Source organism: Podarcis bocagei (genome assembly GCF_964188305.1).
Source record: "Podarcis bocagei genome assembly, chromosome: 8".
NCBI lineage: Eukaryota > Metazoa > Chordata > Lepidosauria > Squamata > Lacertidae > Podarcis > Podarcis bocagei.
Window position 1 is genome coordinate 1,548,577 of NC_138133.1, and position 23,397 is coordinate 1,571,973.

Sequence of the window (23,397 nt, forward strand, 5' to 3'; positions counted from 1 at the left end):
GCGGAGAATGTCAGCTTGAACAACTTCCTACTGGGCTCCCGGTGGCAGGTGGTTTGTTTGTTTTTTTAAAAAGTGACCTTTTCAACTGGAGCGTGGAGGAAGCGATGAATGGCCAGAAAGGGGAGGTGGCTGACGCGCTGAACTCCCCGGGCCGCTGCCGCCTGTCCTGCCTGTGCATCTCGCTCCACCCCGCCGCCGCTGCTATGGCCGCCGCGGAGGAAAGAGGCACCGGGACGCTGCCACCCGGGGCAAGGCAGGGGACGAGACAGCTGCGCGGGGAACCTGGACGGCGCTCCTCCCCCTCCCCCTCTCTCGCTCTTCCTTTCTCCCCATAGCCCGCGCTGCTGCCGCTGCCAGAGCTGCCGCGGAGGAAAGAGGCACCGGGATGCTGCCGCCCGGGCAAGGCAGGGGGCGAGACGGCTGCGCAGGGAACCTGGACGGCGCTCCTCCCCCTCCCCCTCTCTCGCTCTTCCTCCCCCCCTGAGCCCGCTACCGCCGCTGCCAAAGCAGAGGAAAGAGGCACCGGGACGCTAACCGCCCGGGGCAAGGCAGGGGGAGAGACAGCTGCGCGGGGAACCTGGATGGCGCTCCTCCCCTCCCCCTCTCTCGCTCTTCCTTTCTCCCCGTAGCCCGCGCTGCTGCCGCTGCCAGAGCTGCCGCGGAGGAAAGAGGCACCGGGATGCTGCCGCCCGGGCAAGGCAGGGGGCGAGACGGCTGCGCAGGGAACCTGGACGGCGCTCCTCCCCCTCCCCCTCTCTCGCTCTTCCTCCCCCCCTGAGCCCGCTACCGCCGCTGCCAAAGCAGAGGAAAGAGGCACCGGGACGCTAACCGCCCGGGGCAAGGCAGGGGGAGAGACAGCTGTGCGGGGAACCTGGATGGCGCTCCTCCCCTCCCCCTCTCTCGCTCTTCCTTTCTCCCCGTAGCCCGCGCTGCTGCCGCTGCCAGAGCTGCCGCGGAGGAAAGAGGCACCGGGATGCTGCCGCCCGGGCAAGGCAGGGGGCGAGACGGCTGCGCAGGGAACCTGGACGGCGCTCCTCCCCCTCCCCCTCTCTCGCTCTTCCTCCCCCCCTGAGCCCGCTACCGCCGCTGCCAAAGCAGAGGAAAGAGGCACCGGGACGCTAACCGCCCGGGGCAAGGCAGGGGGAGAGACAGCTGCGCGGGGAACCTGGATGGCGCTCCTCCCCTCCCCCTCTCTCGCTCTTCCTTTCTCCCCGTAGCCCGCGCTGCTGCCGCTGCCAGAGCTGCCGCGGAGGAAAGAGGCACCGGGATGCTGCCGCCCGGGCAAGGCAGGGGGCGAGACGGCTGCGCAGGGAACCTGGACGGCGCTCCTCCCCCTTCCCCTCTCTCGCTCTTCCTCCCCCCCCAGCCCGCTACCGCCGCTGCCACAGCGGAGGAAAGAGGCACCGGGACGCTGCCGCCTGGGGCAAGGCAGGGGGCGAGATGGCTGCGCGGGGAACCTGGACGGCACTCCTCCTCCTCCCCCTCTCTCGCTCTTCCTCTCTGCTGAAGCCAGGAGAGTCTTGCTCTCCTGGCTTCAGCAAAAGGAACCCGAAGCCTCCGGAGCACAGCGGGGCCTCCCGCTGTGTTCCGGAGGCTTCAGGTGGCTATCCCTGAAGCCTGGAGAGCGAGACGAGTTGGTGCGCACCGACCCCTCTCGCTCTCCAGGCTTCAGCGAAAGCCTGCATTCGCTCCATAGGACGCACACACATTTCCCCTTCATTTTTGGAGGGGAAAAAGTGCGTCCTATAGAGCGAAAAATACGGTACTTTCCACAATTTTTCCCAGTTCTCAAATTGCATATTATGTCCTATATCTTGCACCCATTTAATCATAACCGATTTGACCTCCTCGTCTTTCGTTTCCCATTCTAGCAGTATACTATATTCTTTCTTCAATAACTTCGTGTCTTCTTCTATAACCTCTTTTTGGAATCTAGAGATTGTATAACTAAACCCTTTTTTGCTATCTTCCTTATAAATTTCATTTAACTGTCTGTAATGCAACCAACTCTGAAAATGGTCTTTAATTTCATCATAATCTTTTAGTTTCCATTTTCCTTCTTGATCTCTCAATAAGTCTCTGTATGTAGGCTGTTATGTACTGAAGTTCTCACCCTGGGCCAGCAGGGGGATACTGTAGATAGTTATGCAAATGAAGGATCGAAAGTGACGTTCAGTGATTGGATTGTTTTAGAAAGTTGTTACAGTAACGTGGTACTGGAGCTCTATATAAGCAGGCTGACTGAGCCCTTCAGTTCAGTTCTGTCCTGGCCTGTGAATAAACAAGAGCTGTTTGAAGAATCACTTAACACAGGCCATTTCCCCTTTTTACCGAGCGGTTTGAGTAATGAAGCTTCAATTGGTGATAGCCACCAAGGTGTTTTTTGTTCTATTAAATCTTTATATCTCTTCCATACTCTCATTAATGATTTCCTAATGAAATGATTGTAAAATCCTTTATGTACTTTCCCTTTTCCATAGCATAAATATGCATGCCATCCATATCTGTTATCATGACCTTCTAAATCTAATGCTTCTTCCTTTTCCAGTTTTATCCAGTCCCTAATCCAAACCAAGCATGCAGCCTCATAGTACAGTTTAAGGTCTGGGAGGGCGAGGGCCTCCTCTTTCTCTTGTGTCTATAAGTAAGGTAAAGGTAAAGGGACCCCTGACCATTAGGGCCAGTTATGACCGGCTCTGGGGTTGCGGCGCTCATCTTGCTTTATTGGCCGACGGAGCCGGCGTACAGCTTCCGGGTCATGTGGCCAGCATGACTAAGCTGCTTCTGGCGAACCAGAGCAGCGCACAGAAACACCGTTTACCTTCCCGCCAGAGCGGTGCCTATTTATCTACTTGCACTTTGACGTGCTTTTGAACTGCTAGGCTGGCAGGAGCAGGGACCGAGCAACGGGTGCTCACCCGTCACGGGGATTCAAATCGCTGACCTTTTGATCGGCAAGTCCTAGGCTCTGCGGTTTAACCCACAGCGCCACCTGCGTCACCTAAGTCCCTAAGTCTGTAAGTATCTTATGTTTAATCCTTGGCCTTTTGGCCCCCCAGACAAACTTAGAAATATCCTTTTGCCATTTTTTGAGACAATCATCCAGTCATCCTTAACCATTACTGGGACTGTCTGAAAAAGGAAGAGCATCTTCAGCAACACATTCATTTTAATCACAGCAATTCTTCCTAGTAGGGAGAGATTCATTCTGCTCCAAATTTCTCAATTCCTTTTTTATCTCACACCATACTTTTTCGCAGTTATCATTATACACATTTATATTCCTTTTTAAAAAAATAATCTTTATTGGTTTTTCAGTTACATACTCCACATACACATATTGTATTACATTTTACATTTATCCTTGCTCCTGAGAGCTGGCTTCCTTCCTTCCTTCTTCTGGCTTTTTTGTATCGCATCTAACTTTTTCACATTGTCTTTATCCATTTTGCATATTGTTCTTCTTCCATATTTGTCCATAGAGTATTTGTACACGAATAAATCTTTCTATTTACACAATTCTTGTTGTCTATCTATATTCATTTTGATTGCTATTAATTACATTAGTCACATTATACATTTTACTTATTATTTTTATTATCCGATGAATTTCTTTGTATTTCACGTTATGAAGATTATTTCAGTTCTACTGGTTTCATTATTTCACCTTATCTTTCCTATATACAACATATTTTTTCCCCATTCTTTTTGAAATGTTTCCTTGCCCTGTTGTCTAATTTTTGCTGTTAATTTAGCTAGCTCTGTGTATTCCATTACCTTCTGTCGCCATTGTTCTACTGTTGGTAATTGCTGTTGTTTCGAAACCTGAGCTAATAATCACCTCGCCGCTGTTGTTGCGTATAAAAACAGTTTCTGATCATTCTTAACAATATCTTCTACCATTCCCAACAAGAATGCCTCTGGCTTTTTCAAAAACGTATATCTAAAGATCTTCTTTAGTTCATTGTATATGTTTTCCCAGTAGGTTTTCACCTTATCACATGACCACTGCATGTGAAAGAAACTACCTTCTTTCACCCCACATTTCCAGCAATTCTTGTTTCCTGTTTTATACATCCTTGTCAGTTTAATTGGAGTGAGGTACCATCTATACAACCTTTTTAACAGCTTTCTTTCAACAATGTACATGCTGTAAATTTTAGCCCAGTGTTCCATAATTTTGACCACTTCTCATACTCAGTGTTATGGCCGACATCCATTACCCACTTAATCATAACACTCTTGATTTCTTCATCTTTTGTGTGCCATTCTAATAAAAACTCATAAACCTTAAGACAGTGTTTTGGTGTTATTTTGTTTTACTGCAGTTTCTAATATTGATCTTGTTTGCTCAAAACCTCTTGCTTTTTTATCTTTTGAGACGATATCATTCATTTGGTGGTACTCCATCCAACTTGATAATTTATCTTTTAGTTCCTCATACGGCCTGATCTTAATTACGTTATTTTCTTCCTGCAGCATGTCTCTATACATTAACCATTCTCCTTTCATATTTAATTTTTTCACTGAGAAGGCTTCTTGGGGTGACAGCCACCATGGTGTTTTCCTTTCAAACCACTCTTTATACCTCCTCCAAACTTCATATAGTGATCTTTTTACAATATGATTTAAAAAGTCTTGGTGTACTCCGACCTTGTCCTACCAAAGGTATGCATGCCACCCGTATCTATTTCCAAACCCCTCCAGATCTAATATATCTGTGTTTTTCAGGCTGAACACATTTATATTCCTTATTGTTAACCATATCCCTAGATATTTTACTTTTTGTGGATTTCTATCTCAATGCTTTGCACCAAATCTTTTTTCTCTTCTTTTAGATTTTTAAATAATAATTTAGTTTTATTTCTATTTAATTTTAATCCTGCCACTTCCCCAAATTCATTTTATTATAATTTCTTGGTCCGCTCACTTGCTGGAGCCTGTCTTTGGAAGCAGGGAAGTCTCTGACTCATTGAGGGTTTGAGACCCATCGGTTCCCCCCACCTGGTTTACCCAGGTGGTTTAGCCTGGTTTAGTCCTAGTGCCGGGTGGGGACCAAAGGTGGACAGACTCCCCCAGGAGGAACACAAGGTGTTCTCCAGCAGAGGTCCTCCCCTTCCCCTAACACCCCAAGGGAGACCACCACAGAAAACACTGAGACGTTTCTGCAGTTCAGGTTCTCTCCCCTCTCCACACTTTTGCGCAAGAGAAGCCTTCCTCACCTGCAGAACATTGAGGTGGGAGGTGATGGGAGGGTGGAGCAAACCTCTGGTGAAGGAGGACTTGTCCACTCATTAAACAGGAAGTATGACAAAGCTGTTTGAACGAGTGTTAGAAATAGTGTTTTCATATTTCCCAGGAGGCTGTCTTTAAAGGATTAAATATAAAAGTGATAAGAGAGTAGCATCCAGTAATTTAATATGCATCACGAGGACATTGATAATGCTAGACTGATATTTCCTATTTGGTGATGAATAGGTTTTTATTCTTTGGCTCTGCATAGGAATGGCGTCAGCTTCAGTGTTTAAGTCATCCATTTGGCATTCCATTAATTTTTTAATAACACAGTACAGTGGTACCTCGGGTTAAGTACTTAATTCGTTCTGGAGGTCCGTACTTAACCTGAAACTGTTCTTAACCTGAAGCACCACTTTAGCTAATGGGGCCTCCTGCTTCCGCCGTGTGATTTCTGTTCTCATCCTGAAGCAAAGTTCTTAACCCGAGGTACTATTTCTGGGTTAGCGGAGTCTGTAACCTGAAGCGTATGTAACCCGAGGTACCACTGTAATAACTGATGATCTGCAAGATAGTGAAGTGAAATGTGATGCGTGTATTTAGGGCTCAATTCTGAATTTCAGATTTAAAGACCAGGTCAACCCCCACGGCTGCTTTTAGAGGGATAAGGAAATGGCAAAGAGGAAGGGAGGGAGGGAGAAAGAACACAGTTGTGGTTTCTGCATTGAAGATTGAGACATCAGAATGAAAGTTGGTACAGGCACTTTTATTTTGTGTCTTTCAAGTGTCAACTCCTCCTTGGTCCCTGCACCTGTTCTCCAGGGAAACAGGAAAGATGTAAGACTTAATACAGTCTTCTTTTGAAGACTGCAGCAAGTTTGAAGACCAGTATGACTCTCCACACCTCTTTTGAAGCAGGGGGAATTCAAAGAAAATTGTAATTTGTCTTTGGAAGGAAAGCCTTCTGAATACTGTGACTTCCTAGTTTCTTGCAGTACAGTGCTTTAAGCACAACCTTGGCTTCCATTTTGCAAAACTCTCCAATTCAGATTTCCTTCTCTCTTCCCCAATCCTTTAAATCCAACAGAAAATGTCATTGTAAATTAATTCAGCTGCAGATTTGTGGTTCTTTAGCATTTCCTTTACTATCTTAGAACAGCCTATACATTAAGTAGGGCTTTCCCCATATTTGCCCTGTCTTCTGCTGCATTTTGGAGCTGCCCTGCTTTGAAAATCTCCCTTCTCTGACGTGAGTTAAATAGGAGCCATGAAGCAGAGCTACTATTCCCAAGGTTTTCTTCTTTTTGTTATAATTTCCAATTCTTTGCTTCCCCCCCACCCCCGCCTTACTAGAGCTTGTTTTGTTTGAACATTGTTCATGCTGTCGCTGCAGAATTGAGGCTGGTATAAAGGTACGCCTGGAAGGCAGGCTGCCCCATCCATCCCCAAATATATTGTTGGCCGTTGTCATTCGCTTCCCTCAGCTCCACTGCTCTAAAAAGGTGATTTGGAGGTGTCGGGGAACTGCCATCAGCTCAGAGGCGAGAGGTGGAAGGGCAGCTGGGTTACAGGGAGCCTCCAAAGATCGTGAGAAGCAGCACTTCCTCCGCGGAGGAGGGAAGCCCCGCCTCCAGTGGGGAAGAGATGCAGGGCTCGGAGGATGCAAGAGGGAACCAAATAACTGTGCATGAGCAAAGCGGGGGGGGGGGGAGGCAGGTCCCCCTTTGCCCACGCCCTCTCTGCGCAGTAGGTTTAGGCGCAGAGAGGGGAGGCGTCGGCTGGGGGTCAAGAGACTACTCTGCTGGGGAAAGTTTAAGGACCACCCACTCTCAGATTCTGCTAGTGACTGAGCAAGACATGGAATTGAGACGTTCTGCACTGTAAATGTTTTTGCACCAATAATAAAGCCTTTGAAAAGACCAGTGGGGGTCTTGCCTGTTCGCAACCACGCCGGTAGGCATAACAGGAGGTTTTGGACACCTGTGGCCTCTGAGACTTCCCGTCCTCGGCTCTTATCCCAAACCACCAGGAGTGATTCGTCTGCAGACTCTAGATTAGACCCAGGCATGGGCTCGCCCTCAAGTCCTTCATGACTCACTGTTTCCACTGGGGCAAATAGAAAGGGCCCATTCCACTGGGCTGGAAGCCCTCTTTCAAAAAACTGTTTTGTAACTTCTCCTGTGTAATAAATAGGATGGGCTCATTCACACCTCCATTTGCTCTGCCACTTTCACTCGGGGAAACCCTCTCTTTGGATTGAAAGAAACAGCAGTTGAGTTTTCCATGGACTCCCGTTTGTTCTGATTCATCAGTAAGGAGCAGGTGCTGTGGGGCAAGCTGTGGGGCAAACGCAAAACCACTCAGCCCCCTGTTGAGAGGGTCCGGCTCCTGCCATTTCCCACCAGGCCGAGGGAGGGGCCTGACAGACTAGAAAAGGACTGCTGCTGCCAAGCAGAGAGGACTGTTTTCATTCTTTTAAACTGCTTTTCAATTGTCTTTTAAAAATATTTTAACAGTTTTTAACTTTTTAGAGGGGGTTTTTTGGGGGGGTATTATTCTGCTGCTTCTGTTTATATTTTGATTATGTATTCTGTGTTTTTATATTGTAATTTTATCCTCTGAACTGCCCTGAGACCTGCAGGTGATGATGATGATGATGATGATGATGATGATGATGATGATGATTATTATCTAGAAAGTATGGGGCAAGTGGATAACCACTCTGACAGCTTTCTAGGCAAGGGACAAGTGGGAGTGTGGGCCGGCTATGGGGCCTCCTCTGAGTAGCACCACTTGATGGTTCAGCTGTTATCTGTTATCTGTTCACACAGTGGACCATCTCTCATCGTCCCTCTGGCCCTATAAACTCAGCCTGTCCTCACTCCCCATCAGATGATCACCAGTTAAGCTTGTGAAAAGTGACAAATAGTTGTTGTCATCCATCTGTCTCAGGAGACAATGGAGTGTGCCTCCGGGGGTGAAGTCAAAGTGCTAGTGTATCGCAGCACCTGCTGTGACTTCTTAGCCTGGTAACTTGTAACTGCTGCCTCCTGCGTTGTTGTTTTCTGCATTAGGAGCACCAAAGTGATCTCCCTGGGGTGCAAGGCTGTGTAGTGTGTATGGGAGATCCTGGGCTGCCCAGGTGACAAGACCCCCCCCCCTCTCGACCTTGCTTATGTGGTCCAAAGGAAAGCAGAGCAAGGCGTTTGGGCACCAGCTTGGCTGCATGACACCATCCAACTAACAAATAAATTACGTAAATAATAATGGGGATGCTGACCTGAAGGGGGTCTCGGTCTCTCTCTCTCTCTCTCTCTCTCTCTCTCTCTCTCTCTCTCTCTCTCTCACACACACACACACACACACACACACACACACACACACTGTCATATTTGCTGGATCAAGCTGGGTAATAATATGCATGTGCAGAATCTGCCTGTTTAACATTGGCAGATTTTGGGCTCTCAGATTTCAGCAGCGTCCTATGTGACACTGAAGTTTGGCATCCCGTCCTGCTTCTACAGGATTGTTGCAGCTGCCTTGGTTGCACTGCCCTAAAACCACCTCTGTCTTTGGGCCCCAGCTGGAGTGGAATGAATACCTTAACCTACTGCTTCATTGTTTTGGGGGAGGGGTGTGTTTTTCTCTCTCTCTTAAAACCATCTGATAGGACAAGATGCCTATTGTTTCTTTACTTCTGTGTCCTCTTTGTAACAGAATGAATATTACTGTAGGTTAGATTTCCTGTGGAAGAACAAGTTCAAAAAAGAGCGTGAGGAGATTGAGACCATGGAGAATTTGAACCGGCTGCTGCTAGAGAACGTGCTGCCTGCTCACGTGGCCGAACATTTCTTGGCAAGGAACCTGAAGAATGAGGTCAGTCCTCACCACCTTTAGTCTTCTTCGCTGTTCTGAAATAAAACTGACAACCTTCAGGAACAAATCTGGTCCAGTGCGCACACAGCATACTATAGACTGCCCTCTCACTGAAAGTGAGAATTGGCATACCAGCTTGCCTCCATTTCTAGTTTGTTTCCAAGAATAAAACAGGAGAGAGATAGACTGTGACAGATTATTTCTGGTGTGCACTGTGGGTTTTACACACTCCCCAGTTGCCCAGTGATAATTTCAAGGGCAAGGCTACTGGGCTTTGCTTTCTTTTGCAGAGTGGATCACACAGGCCTTACTTTGCCTTTTATAATAACTGTTTGCTTGCAAATAACTTCAAAGCACGAGAAAACAGGCAGGCAATGCAAGCCTTTGAGAAGCTGCCACAGGTCCACCCTTTCCAAAGCGATTAATGTGTCTTTGGAGTCCTCCAATTCTGTGGTTGCTTTTTGCAAGCCGGCTGCAAAAATCAGACCTCTGCCTCTCCTGAGGTCTATGTACCAACTCCAAATATTTTTTTCTAGTCCCTCAAACACACTGGAAAGACACTGTTCCCTAGCCCCACTTGGACATAGGTTGCCCATTAAGAAAGCAGACATTGCAAACGCTTTTGTAAAACAAGAAAATCTTTGATAAAAAAAGGGAGAGGAGAAAACCTATTGAGGAAACATCCCCAGCTATTATGTCGTGAGCCATAGCAAATGATGACCTTTGCAGTGATGACCAATATGAGAGAAACATCAGTGAAGATTTTGGTGACAAACTGCGTAAAGAGACCAAACATACTCAGTCCAAATAGCACTATTTGTGTTCTAGAGTCTGTTGATATTTAACGATGTTAGGAGATTGCTGCTTTCTCAATGATACCTTCTTGCATTATGTCTGCTCTGAACAAGCAGTTTTTATCTGTGAGTTACCAGTTGCTGGGGGACAACTATGGAAGAGTGTGCACTTGTGTTCTGCTTGTGGGCATCAGCATCTGGCTGGCACTTTTGAAAACAGGGTGCTGGAAGGGTCTTTGGCTTGATCTGGCAGCTCTCTTCTTTTGTACATTGGAGCAAGTGGGCCTCTGGAACAGTATTCATTTCCATTTTTCTTGCCTAGAAGTGATGAAGAACTTTGATGATGATGATGATGATGATGATAAGTAACATTTTTCAAGCACTTCCAACTTAATTAAAAGATTGAGAAAACAGTGTCATGGTTGCCAGGCTTCCAAATGACAGAAATCTCTCAGTTTCACTAAAACAATGTCCTGAACCTTTTGCACTGCGCTGGAAATGGGACCAAGTCAGGGGCAAGGCTTCAGGGCTTTTGTCACCTGCTTGGTAAACCTGTTCCTTGAATATCACCGAGCTGTTTCCAAAATACCCACTGGTGTAAAATGTGTAGCCAGTTATATAGAGAGGTACTTTAGCTGAATAAAACAGGTTAATTAGGTAGTGTAACCTGATGAAATTATTCATGGATGGGCATGGCTTATTATAAAGCAAAAAGTAGTAAACATCAGCAAATTATCTTTGTACTAAATAGGTGCAAGCACACCTTACACGAACTTTTCATCCATCCTTTTTCTTTCCAATCTGTACTTCATTTTATGAACGCCTTCTACTGAGAACGTTTTGTGACTGGTTTCTCATTCTCTCTTGAACAGGATTTATACCATCAATCATATGACTGTGTTTGCGTCATGTTTGCCTCCATTCCAGATTTCAAAGAATTTTATACAGAATCTGATGTCAACAAAGAGGGCTTAGAATGCCTCCGGCTTCTAAATGAGATCATTGCTGACTTTGATGATGTAAGTACATCATGTCTGTGTTTGGCTAAAGGACAAGCAAGAAATTATTTCGTTACAGAAGAGTTTCCCACATTGTGGCGCAAATTCAAAACAGATTTAAGTGCATTTTATTCCATTTAAATCAGTTAACTTAAACACATTTAACTCTACCCTGGACTATGGCCTCCATGTTTTGTTTGTAAGCCTAAAACTTGCTTATCCTTCTAAGGCAGAAGAAGCTGTTGCCTCCATGTCTCTTGGAATTGTGTGACAGATATTTTTGCACCAACCTTTGAGTCATCTCTTATAAGTATAGCCCATACAAGACCCTCCGGTGTCTCGTGAGATTATGTAGGAAGCGCTTATAAATCTGACCAGTGCCTAGGAAGACTCAAGGGAGAATCAGCAATGTTTATGGTTTGACACACAGGATAGTGACTTGTAGAGCAATTCTGTGACAGGTAAAGGAATGTAAAAATGTGATTTAATCTGTTTTAGTATTTTAACTTTTGTATATTTTAAGCTTTGGGTTGTAAACTTCCATTGATTTTACTTTTTATCTTTTGTAAACCACTTTGAGGGGTTTTTCTATAATCAAATAATAAAATACAATAGAATAAATATATTTTTCTTATACTGTAAATCACTATCACTTTGAGATGCTTTGTGGGAAGCAATTCATAAAGGAAAGAAATAATAATAATAATAATAATAATAATAATAATAATAATAATAATAATTCCTAGCCAGCACAGCCAATACTGGCAGAGGCTTGTACTGGCAGAAGCTGCACTCTGAATTGGAGAGGGCACCAGCTGCTGTAGAAATGTAGAGTTACACACCAATGCAGTGTTTATAGGCACTTCTGCATAAAATGGCATAATTTTCTATGCAGCATTTAAGGTGCACATGGATGACTTTTGTGTTCCTAAATGGCCAGTAGTGGTTTTTGATGTTTACCAGAATTCTAGGTTATGATTCATTCTAGATTCTTTTGCATTGAGATGAATGTCCTTGGCATTATTGAAATGAATGGTGTGGAAATAATTGCATCATTAATTACATTTAAGTTCTTAATTTACATGAATAACTATGTAAATCACATTGACTAGTGGACAGGGAGATGAATTTGGTGGAGGCCAAACTGCAGCAGAGAGGAAACAGCAGAGGTTGGACAAAGACAGGTCAGAAGAGAAGTCATTGCCTTCTTGCGTCTGCTGCTCAGATGTGCAGTTGATTCCCCTCCCCCACCACAAAAGCAGCACTCTACCTTGTCAAAATGCCTAAGGCAGTTTATATAAGCCACCACTGAAGAGAACAGCACTGCAAATCCAGATGTCGCAGTAACACTGACTGCAGAAAATGAATTGCCAGAGCTCCTTTTGCAAAATGTTAAAATAGTTTCTCAGTGAAACCAAGAGTTGCATTAAGGCTCAGAATGTGTTGGGTTTCAGGGAGCTATTCTCACCTGCAGGCACCTTTTGCTGTAAAATATGATCCCCTACCCGTGTCCTATGTGAGATTGGGCCAAACTTAAATAAAAGGCTTTACTACTGTCTCAACTAGTTTGGCTGCTTCTGGATCTGCTAAATGTGCTTGAAAGATGCTCCAAACAAGTGCAGCCCGGAAGCAGCCCTGGGAAGTGTGTGTATTAACAATGCTGATGCATTATTTGGCTATCCGACACCTGAGTGACTTATTTCTTCACAGCTATTGTCAAAACCCAAATTTAGCGGCGTTGAAAAGATCAAGACCATTGGGAGCACTTACATGGCAGCCACAGGGCTAAGTGCACTGCCCAGCCAGGAACATAGTCAGGTACGTCAAAGTTACTGTGTCCACTTTGTAGGGACCATATTTTGTCTGGGGTGCAAAAGGCCACATCTGGGAATGCAGTGAAGCTTCTAAGTCATTTCCCCACCAAGCCGGTTCCAAGGCTCTGAAAAGCTGCTCCCAAAACTTGGGAGGAATATTAGGAGCATCCCAAATGGGGCTTGCCAACTTCAGCTATGCCAGTGTTCCCAGAAGCATTTGCATGCGCCTGTGCAACTTTTGGCTCCTGATCTCAGGAAATGCAGTTAAGACAGTTCCCCTCCAATGAAACACAACACTCAAGCACTTTTCATTCCCTGCATAAACACCCTGCTATTACAGAACAGTGTTTTATTTCTTTATTGCTGTTACAATAAAGCAATGCCTAATGTGGGTGGGTGGGTAGGCAAAATGATATTCCTGCATAATTTCCCTGGTGTTCCAATATTTGAAGAATCTCATCTACATTTTGTGAAGTGGTGCTAAACTTTACCCTCCCCCCCCCAAAAAAAACACCCATCCACACTTCAACCCCACCCTTTATTTCTTTCTCCTTCTCTTCCCACGCAGCTTCTGAGTGAGAATGGATTTATGCCTATAGAGAAAGTAGGATATTTTTGAAGAATCATGCTTCATATTCACAGAACATTAAAACAGCTCAGTCCTATTCTCCTACAGTCCACGGTTGCAGCTCAGAGGGTCCTGTGCACTGGTGTACATTAAGTATGTGTGAAGACCTGGCACACAAAAAACAGCTGGGCCCTCCCCTCTCACAAATGAACGGATATGAGCCTCTCAGGTGGGATGGCTCCCTCTATCTGTAGGGTATGAAATGGGCAGTGCCACCTGGAACTGAGAGCGTGCACAGGTGACCCATTTGGCCGTTGTCTTAAGGCCCGAGACTTGAAGGGCAATTGCATCAAGCTAGGGCTGGCCCACCCAGGAGGCAAAGCGAGGCCACCGCCTTGGGTGGCCTGACCCAGAGAGACAGGAAATCCAGTCTCCAAGGAATGTGTTGCCCATGGTGATGGCAGCAGCTCTGCCACCTCCCTGGCAGCCTCCCCCATGCCACTTGTACAGCAGCCTCTAAGCAAATAGGAGGCACTGCTGGGCCCTCCCACCCTTGTTCCCAATGAAGCTCTTTATCCTCTCCCCTCCCCACCCGCTGGTTCCCAGTGTAGATGTTCACTCACCCCTTCTTCCCTCGCAGGAGGAGGCACCATTTTGTGGTTCGCCTCAGGTGCCAAAATGTCTAGGGCCAACATGGCGTCCAGCTTTAGACCCTGCACAATTCCTTATCCTCTTTCCTGCACTTCCCATCATTCAGGAGACCAGCAGGGGAGCAAAGAGGGAAAGGATCATAGGAGGGAGGGAGTGACCTGTTCTTGCAAGGGGAGCTGCAAGTCTGTTACTTACTGGGAACCAAAAGCAGATCTCTTACCCAGGGGCCAACAAGCACTCGGAGCCATTCCAGGACTCATTTTGACCAGGCACATTGATTTTCCACAAGGACATAGCTGATACAAAACTGAGCTGTGCGCAGGCGTAAATAACATACAGCCCAATCCTATGCATGTTTACTCAGAAATAAATCACACTGAGCTCAATTTAATTAATTAAATTTTTATATTTGTTAGTTTATATCCCACTTTGATCAGGAATAAATCCAAAGTACTGTGATTCTGTTGGAACAAGTAAAAGTATATAGGGTTGTAACTCTAGAATTAAAACACTGGCTTCTTGTAAGTTTTCAGTAAATTGCAACATTTACAGAGAGCAAATCTCTATTGAGGATTCTTTGATAATTGCAGTGGCATTACGGGATATGTCTATGTGTTTACATTCAGGAGCCTGACAGACAATACATGCATATTGGGACTATGGTGGAGTTTGCATTTGCCCTGGGAGCAAAACTGGATGTCATAAACAAGCATTCCTTCAATGACTTCAAGCTGCGCGTAGGTAAGCAGCATAAATATTTTGTCTCGTCTCCAAGTACAGCAATAATATCCTTTTTTAATACACTGCTAACATTTCAAGTTCCTCCACTTTGTTATTCCAGCATTGTGTTTGCAGAACTTCCCCCCTCATTGCTAATTTCAGCACATCACTGCATTGAATATTGTGAGGCTGTGGCCGTGATCACTAGGGTTATAACTTTTTGATTTTCAAAAAATTGATTTTTTCCCGTTTTTAAAAATGGACTTTATTTCAGAAAAAATTAGTCCCTTTTCAGTATTTGCTTAGAAACACTGAAAAGGGACTATTTCTTCTGAGCTGTGAAAAAAGGTCACCCCAAAATGAAAAGTGGGAATCACCATATATGCAACATTACCACTCATTGAAAATGACTTCAAGAACTTGTCAGAAATATTGAAACCTTTTTTTGAAAAAAAGCATTGTGGGTATTGGAGACTCACTGGAAGCAGGGGCCATCCATCCTCCAGATACCAAGAAGCAAGCAGTGTGCAGAAGACGCAATCAAAGTGATGTGGGAACTTTATGGCACTTGCAGCAGAAACAAAGAAAAATTGCAACCAGGCAGAGGGCCTTCTCAGTGGAACGCCCTCCCATCAGATGTCAAGGAAAGAAACAGCTATCTGACTTTTAGAAGACATCTGAAGGCAGCCCTGTTTAGGGACGTTTTTAATGTTTGATTCTATTTTTAATATTTTGTTGGGAGCCGCCCAGAGTAGCTGGGGAAACCCAGCCAGAGTGGCGGGGTATAAATGATGATGATGATGATTCTAAGCAATAAGAATTGATATACAATGTACAGAACATTGTACATGTATTGGAAAATTTGCAAGCTATTTTCCTGTATTATAATGCATAATTATTATTATATATAATGGCACAATAATGACACAGTACATTAGACAGTTACATATACTAAAATCGATTTATTGATTTTGGGGTAAGCTTTTTTCAAATGACAGTTCATTGCTTTGTTTTTAAAGTAAAGGTAAAGGTACCCCTGCCTGTACGGGCCAGTCTTGACAGACTCTAGGGTTGTGCGCTCATCTCACTTAAGAGGCCGGGGGCCAGCGCTGTCCGGAAACACTTCCGGGTCACGTGGCCAGCGTGACAAGCTGCATCTGGCGAACCGGCACCAGCGCAACACACGGAAACGCCGTTTACCTTCCCGCTAGCTTTGTTTTTAGGCAAAAGTTAATCTAACTAAGCTACAGCACATGAGGTTATAAAAAAGTTATAACCCTACTAATCACACATCAAAATAAGCCATAAACAATTCATAGAATCATAGAATCATAGAATCATAGAGTTGGAAGAGACCACAAGGGCCATCGAGTCCAACCCCCTGCCAAGCAGGAAACACCATCAGAGCACTCCTGACATATGGTTGTCAAGCCTCTGCTTAAAGACCTCCAAAGTAGGAGACTCCACCACACTCCTTGGCAGCAAATTCCACTGTCGAACAGCTCTTACTGTCAGGAAGTTCTTCCTAATGTTTAGGTGGAATCTTCTTTCTTGTAGTTTGGATCCATTGCTCCGTGTCCGCTTCTCTGGAGCAGCAGAAAACAACCTTTCTCCCTCCTCTATGTGACATCCTTTTATATATTTAAACATGGCTATCATATCACCCCTTAACCTCCTCTTCTCCAGGCTAAACATGCCCAGCTCCCTTAGCCGTTCCTCATAAGGCATCGTTTCCAGGCCTTTGACCATTTTGGTTGCCCTCCTCTGGACACGTTCCAGTTTGTCAGTGTCCTTCTTGAATTGTGGTGCCCAGAACTGGACACAGTACTCCAGGTGTGGTCTGACCAGAGCAGAATACAGTGGCACTATTACTTCCCTTGATCTAGATGCTATACTCCTATTGATGCAGCCCAGAACTGCATTGGCTTTTTTAGCTGCCGCGTCACACTGTTGGCTCATGTCAAGTTTGTGGTCAACCAAGACTCCTAGATCCTTTTCACATGTACTGCTCTCAAGCCAAGTGTCACCCATCTTGTATTTGTGCCTCTCATTTTTTTTGCCCAAGTGCAATACTTTACATTTCTCCCTGTTAAAATTCATCTTGTTTGTTTTTGCCCAGTTCTCTAATCTGTCAAGGTCGTTTTGAAGTGTGATCCTGTCCTCTGGGGTGTTAGCCACCCCTCCCAGTTTGGTGTCATCTGCAAATTTGATCAGGATGCCCTTGAGTCCATCATCCAAGTCATTGATAAAGATGTTGAATAAGACCGGGCCCAAGACAGAACCCTGTGGCACCCCACTAGTCACTCTTCTCCAGGTTGAAGAGGAACCATTGATGAGCACCCTTTGGGTTCGGTCAGTCAGCCAGTTACAAATCCACTGAGTGGTAGCATAGTCAAGACCGCATTTTACCAGCTTCTTTACAAGAATATCATGGGGCACCTTGTCAAATGCCTTGCTGAAATCAAGGTAGGCTACATCCACTGCGTTCCCTTCATCTACCAGGCTTGTAATTCTGTCAAAAAACGAGATCAGGTTAGTCTGACATGACTTATTTTTCAGAAATCCATGCTGACTATTGGTGATCACCGCATTCCTTTCTAGGTGCTCACAGACTGTTTGCTTAATGATCTGCTCCAGAATCTTCCCTGGTATTGATGTCAGACTGACTGGGCGGTAATTATTTGGGTCCTCTCTTTTCCCCTTTTTGAAAATAGGGACAACATTTGCCCTCCTCCAGTCTGCCGGGACTTCGCCTGTTCTCCAGGAATTCTCAAAGATGACTGCCAGTGGTTCTGAGATCACATCTGCCAGTTCTTTTAATACTCTTGGATGCAGTTCATCTGGCCCTGGAGACTTGAATACATCTAAACTAGCCAAATACTGTGTACAAGCAAATTATGCTTTCTTTGCTCTGGGAGGGAACAAACAATGGTTCCTAGCTTAGCCTGTTGTACTCCAACAAACCAATCGTCAATAGGTCAAGAGCACATCTTGTGCTTTTGGGGAGCAAAGCGGTCCACGATTGCTGCTTCAAATTTAAGACAAGTTGGGGGTCATGGCTTGTTTCCTCACAGAACAAACAAATAACTCACTTCTGTACATTATGGCTTACCAAAACGTGTGACGGCTGCCAGTCTCTGAAGAACAATGGCTCATAATGAATTAAATCAAGGATATACAGTGGTACCTCGGTCTACGAACAGCCCTGTTAATGAAAACTTCGGACAACGAACTCCGCAAAACCGGAAGTGTTCCGGTTAGCGAACTTTGCCCCGGAAGAACGGAAGCTGAACGCCGGTGGCGGGAGGCCTCATTAGGGAAAGGGTGCCTTGGTTTAAGAACACTTTGGTTTAAGAACGGACCTCCAGAATGGATTAAGTTAGTAAACTGAGGTACCACTGTAATCTATCTATATCTGCCGGTTTCCCTGATAGGGACTCAAAGTGGCTTACAGATAAAATAAAAACAGCTAAAAACAGGGTGAAGGATGTCACTAAAAAAGTTAAACATTGTTAAAGAACAATTAAACATTATAAACAGAGATTCTAGAAAGCAAATATGATTGTAATTTGGCCTTTTATATATTTTTCATCAGTGTTCCTTTTTATGGCTTGCCGATCAGAAGATTGGTGGTTCGAATCCCCACAACCTGGGTGAGCTCCCGTTGTTCAGTCCCAGCTCCTAGAATCATAGAATCATAGAATCATAGAGTTGGAAGAGACCACAAGGGCCATCGAGTCCAACCCCCTGCCAAGCAGGAAACACCATCAGAGCACTCCTGACATATGGTTGTCAAGCCTCTGCTTAAAGACCTCCAAAGGAGGAGACTCCACCACACTCCTGGGCAGCAAATTCCACTGTCAAACAGCTCTTACTGTCAGGAAGTTATTCCTATGTTTAGGTGGAATCTTCTTTCTTGTAGTTTGGATCCATTGCTCCGTGTCCGCTTCTCTGGAGCAGCAGAAAACAACCTTTCTCCCTCCTCTATATGACATCCTTTTATATATTTGAACATGGCTATCATATCACCCCTTAACCTCCTCTTCTCCAGGCTAAACATGCCCAGCTCCCTTAGCCGTTCCTCATAAGGCATCGTTTCCAGGCCTTTGACCATTTTGGTTGCCCTCCTCTGGACACATTCCAGTTTGTCAGTGTCCTTCTTGAACTGTGGTGCCCAGAACTGGACACAGTACTCCAGGTGAGGTCTGACCAGAGCAGAATACAGTGGCACTATTACTTCCCTTGATCTAGATCAGTGTTTCCCAACCTTTTTTGGGCAAAGGCACACTTGTTTCATGAAAAAAATCTCGAGGCACACCACCATTACAGCCCCGTGACGTCAGCGCGCAGCGTCACGCCGGGAGGGACATGAATTGCTAGCAAATTACATAATCACCTCCTTGAGGGCTGGCTCATCTTCTCCGAAGGCAGAACCCCATTAATTAACAGCACAGACTCACACCATAGCCAAGACGAGGGGGGAAAACCTCAGTCATGCACAGTCATGCACATGTGGGGGCTAAATGAGGACGAAGACCGGGCAGAGAGCAGGGTTCAAATCACCCCACCTGGCCAGGACAATCCCTGGGTGCTCCCTTGGGCCACTCGCCTGACCCACCTCGCAGGGCTGTTGTTGCGAGGATAACACGGGGAGAACCACGCGCGCCCCCGGGAGCTCCTTGGAGGAGAAAGCGGGCGATGAATGCAATGCACGAAATATATGAGAGGCGACCAGGTTTTGCAGGTGAGGGGCCCCCGCCAGCCTCCGCTTCCAACACCCGGCGCAACGACGCCGAAGTTTCCCCCCGGGCTCGGCTCGGGGAGCAGCGCTGCTCCCCCCCGGCTCCCCTTCGCCCTCCCGGCTCTCTCTGCCGCCCACTGGGGACCCCTTCTCACCTGCCAAGTCCGGAGCGCCGGTGGAAGTTGCATGCATGCATGCAGGGCGCCGCGTTGCCATTGCATTGCACTGCACTCCATGCAACGCCTGCGCGCATGCATTGCCTTGCACGCACGCCAAGGGGTCTCCCCGCGGTCCGATGCGTCCCCTCCGGCGCAGATGCAGCATTGCAAAAATAAAAAACCCCCGACGCAGCCCTACCTGGGGGGCAGCCTCCGCCTCCGCCGCTCCGCCTCCGCGGGGATCCCCGGGCTCCATCCTGCCGCCCGATCTCCGCGGGGGCGCAGGCAGGCTGCGCGGGGTCTGCGCGGAAGAGCCCCTGCCCGCCCGGCCGCCGCCGCTGCGCTCATTCCATGGCTGGGAGAAGAGCGCTTCAAACAAAACGCCCGGCCCGCCAGGCCACGCTGGGAAACGTAGTTTGCGCACCCCGCGCGGGCGCGGAGCCCAAGGGCGAGGGGACTACGGATCCCGGCAGCCCCCGCGCCGGGGACGGAGGGGGAGAGGCCGGGTGCAGGGTGGGCGAGCGAGTGAGTGAGTGGCAGCCGCCAAGCCTTGGCCGAGAGCCAGGAAGGGCCTCCCCGGAGGAGGAGGAGGGAGGCGCAGAGCGGGAGGGAGGGAGGGAACCCCAGGGGTCATCTAGTGACGGCGCCCCAATCAAAAATTCGACTTTAAAAAAAATTTTTTTTTAAATTTTTCCCGCGGCACACCAGGCAACATCTCGCGGCACACTAGTGTGCCGCGGAACAGTGGTTGGGAAACACTGATCTAGATGCTATACTCCTATTGATGCAGCCCAGAATTGCATTGGCTTTTTTAGCTGCCGCGTCACACTGTTGGCTCATGTCAAGTTTGTGGTCAACCAAGACTCCTAGATCCTTTTCACATGTACTGCTCTCAAGCCAGGTGTCACCCATCTTGTATTTGTGCCTCTCATTTTTTTGCCCAAGTGCAATACTTTACATTTCTCCCTGTTAAAATTCATCTTGTTTGTTTTGGCCCAGTTCTCTAATCTGCCAAGGTCGTTTTGAAGTGTGATCCTGTCCTCTGGGGTGTTAGCCACCCCTCCCAGTTTGGTGTCATCTGCAAATTTGATCAGGATGCCCTTGAGTCCATCCTCCAAGTCGTTGATAAAGATGTTGAATAAGACCGGGCCCAAGACAGAACCCTGTGGCACCCCACTAGTCACTCTTCTCCAGGATGAAGAGGAACCATTGATGAGCACCCTTTGGGTTCGGTCAGTCAGCCATTTACAAATCCACTGAGTGGTAGCATAGTCAAGACCGCATTTTACCAGCTTCTTTACAAGAATATCATGGGGCACTTTGTCAAATGCCAACCTAGCAGTTCGAAAGCATGTCAAAGTGCAAGTAGATAAATAGGTACCACTCCGCTGGGAAGGTAAACGGCATTTCCGTGTGCTGCTCCGGTTCGCCAGAAGCGGCTTAGTCCTGCTGGCCACATGACCTGGAAAAACTGTTTGCAGACAAACGCTGGCTTCCTCGGCCAGTAAAGCGAGATGAGCGCCACAACCCCAGAGTGTTCGCGACTGGACTTAACTGTCAGGGGTCCTTTACCTTTACCTTTTTTTTAATGTTTCATGACGTTGCTTTCATACGTGATCTGTTGTACACCATCTTCGTGGCTTTCAAAAAGGCAGTGGAAAAATATTAAAAGTAAATAAAATTATATTAATAGAGAAAGCTGCTGTTATCACTGTTCTCAAGTTCCTAAACTGGAAAATTAAGGCAGACAGGGAAAGGCAAAAACAGCTTGTCAGTTTTATTTTCTTTGGGAAGTTGCCTGGAAGAATTTTTTTTAAAAGACCTGTTTGTACAGTTTCTCTCACTCTCTTATACTGGGACACAGGGTCTTCCAATGAAGCTGAAATTCAGGACAGACCATAGGAGGCAGTTCTTCACACAGTGCATAGTTAAAATGATGAGATTTCCTACCTCAAGACATAGAGATAGGTGCCAACTTGACACAATTTTTAAAAAGATGGTTAGATTCTTGGAGGATAAGGCTAAAGCAATGGCTGGTATTCCTGATGGTTAGATGAACGCCTTAGCATCAGAGAGAATATGCCTCTTAATGCTGATATCTGGGAAATGTGACTGGTAGAGTTCTGCTGTGCTCATGTGCTGCTCATAGGCATCTCGGTGGAAACTGTGGAAACAACTCTGGAACTAGATGGGGGGGATCCAGCAGAGCTCTGCAAGTTCCTATATTGTAACATCTAAGGGAAAAACTGATTTGAGTTGCTTCTTTTTTTGTGTGTGAAATTAACCAGACTGCTTTGACAGCATAAATATTGTTATAAATAAGAGGAATTCAATACATATTGCGATATTTTTTTCTTTTTTGGACACACTCTAAAAGTTTGAGCATGTAGAATCATGCTATGTAATACACTCTTCTTTAATATATTGTACTTTTTCTTGAAAGTTAGAATCATAGAATCTTAGTCCCACCCCCTGCAATGCAGGAATCTCAGCTCAAGCATCCATGAGAGATGGCCACTCTGCTTAAAAACCTCCAAGGAAGGAGAATCCATCACCTCTCGTGGGAGTCTGTTCCACTGCTGAACAGCTCTTACTGTCAGAAAGTTTTTTTGAATGTTTAGTTGGAATCTCCTTTCTTGCAACTTGAAGCCAGTGGTTTGAGTCCTACCCTTCAGAGCAGGAGAAAACAAGTTTGTTCCACCCTCCACGTGACGGCTTTTGAGATATTTGAAGATGGCTATCATATCTCCTCTTGGTCATCTCTTTTCCAGGCTAAACATACCCAGCTTCCTTCAAGCACTCCTCATAAGGCTTGGTTTCCAGACCCTTGATCATCTTGGTTGCCCTCCTCTGCTCACCTTCCAGCTTGTCAACATCCTTCTTAAATTGTGGTGCCCAAAATTGGACACAGTATTCCAAGTGTGGTCTGATCAAGGCAGACTAGAATGGTACTATTATTTCCCTTGATCTGGACATTAGACTTCTGTTGATGCAGTCAAGAATAGCATTAGCTCTTTTTTGCTGCTGCATCACACTGTTGACTCATGTTAAGCTTGTGGTCCACCAAGACCCTTTTCACATGTAAGCCAGTTGTCCCCCATCCTATATATGTGCATCTAGTTCTTCCTGCCTAAGTGCAGAACCTTACATTTGTCTCCACTGAAATTCATTTTGTTAGTCTGGGCCCAGTTCTCCAATCTGTTACAGTCATTTTGAATTCTGATTCTTTCTTCTGAGGCATTAGCTACCCCTCCCAAATTGGTGTCATCTGCAAATTTGATGAGCATCCCCTCAATTCCTTCATCCAAGTCATTTATAAAGACATTGACCAACAATGGGCCCAGGACAGAACCCCACTTGTCACTTTTTTCCAGGATGACAAGGAACCATTAATGAGTACTCTTTGAGTTCGGTCAGTCAACCAGCTACAAATCCATCTCGCAGTTACCTCATCTCCACAAGAAAGCCTGACTGAAATCAAGATATACTATGTCCACAGCATTTCCTTGATCCACCAAGTTTGTAATTCCATCAAAAAAAGAAATCAGATTGGTCTGGCATGACTTATTTTTGAGAAACCCATGCTGGGTCTTATTAATCACAGCATCCTCTTCTAAATGCTCACAGACCGACTGTTGAATTATCTGTTCTAGGACCTTTCCTGGTATTGATGTCAAGCTCACCAGTCAGTAGTTACCTGGGTCTTCCTTTCCTCCCTTTTTGAAGATGGGGACAACATTTGCCCACTGTCAGGCTTTGGGGAATCAGATCCCTTCCCCAGCGGCAGTAAATAAGCAGATCAAACAAAAGTAGCGTTCTTATCAGTTAGTTTCTTTAATAAT

The 23,397-nt window shown here is 46.0% G+C and overlaps 1 protein-coding gene and 1 long non-coding RNA gene across 3 annotated transcripts in view; one reads left to right on the plus strand and one right to left on the minus strand.

Annotated features, from left to right (window-relative positions):
* ADCY2 (adenylate cyclase 2) overlaps positions 1-23,397 on the plus strand; it is a gene marked incomplete at its 5' end in the record, with an annotated part of 155,653 nt that overhangs the window by 128,267 nt on the left and 3,989 nt on the right. For both annotated transcript variants that reach the window (XM_081205960.1, XM_081205961.1), the window contains 4 exons: positions 8,953-9,111; positions 10,778-10,924; positions 12,614-12,721; positions 14,563-14,677. In XM_081205960.1, coding sequence (XP_081062086.1) covers positions 8,953-9,111; positions 10,778-10,924; positions 12,614-12,721; positions 14,563-14,677 — 529 coding nt within the window. The remainder of the gene's footprint in view (positions 1-8,952; positions 9,112-10,777; positions 10,925-12,613; positions 12,722-14,562; positions 14,678-23,397) is intronic.
* On the minus strand, positions 7,880-8,963 carry LOC308593570. The gene is made up of 2 exons (XR_014011016.1): positions 8,584-8,963; positions 7,880-8,536 (listed from the first exon to the last, which is right to left on the minus strand). It is a non-coding gene; the product is annotated as an uncharacterized lncRNA (long non-coding RNA).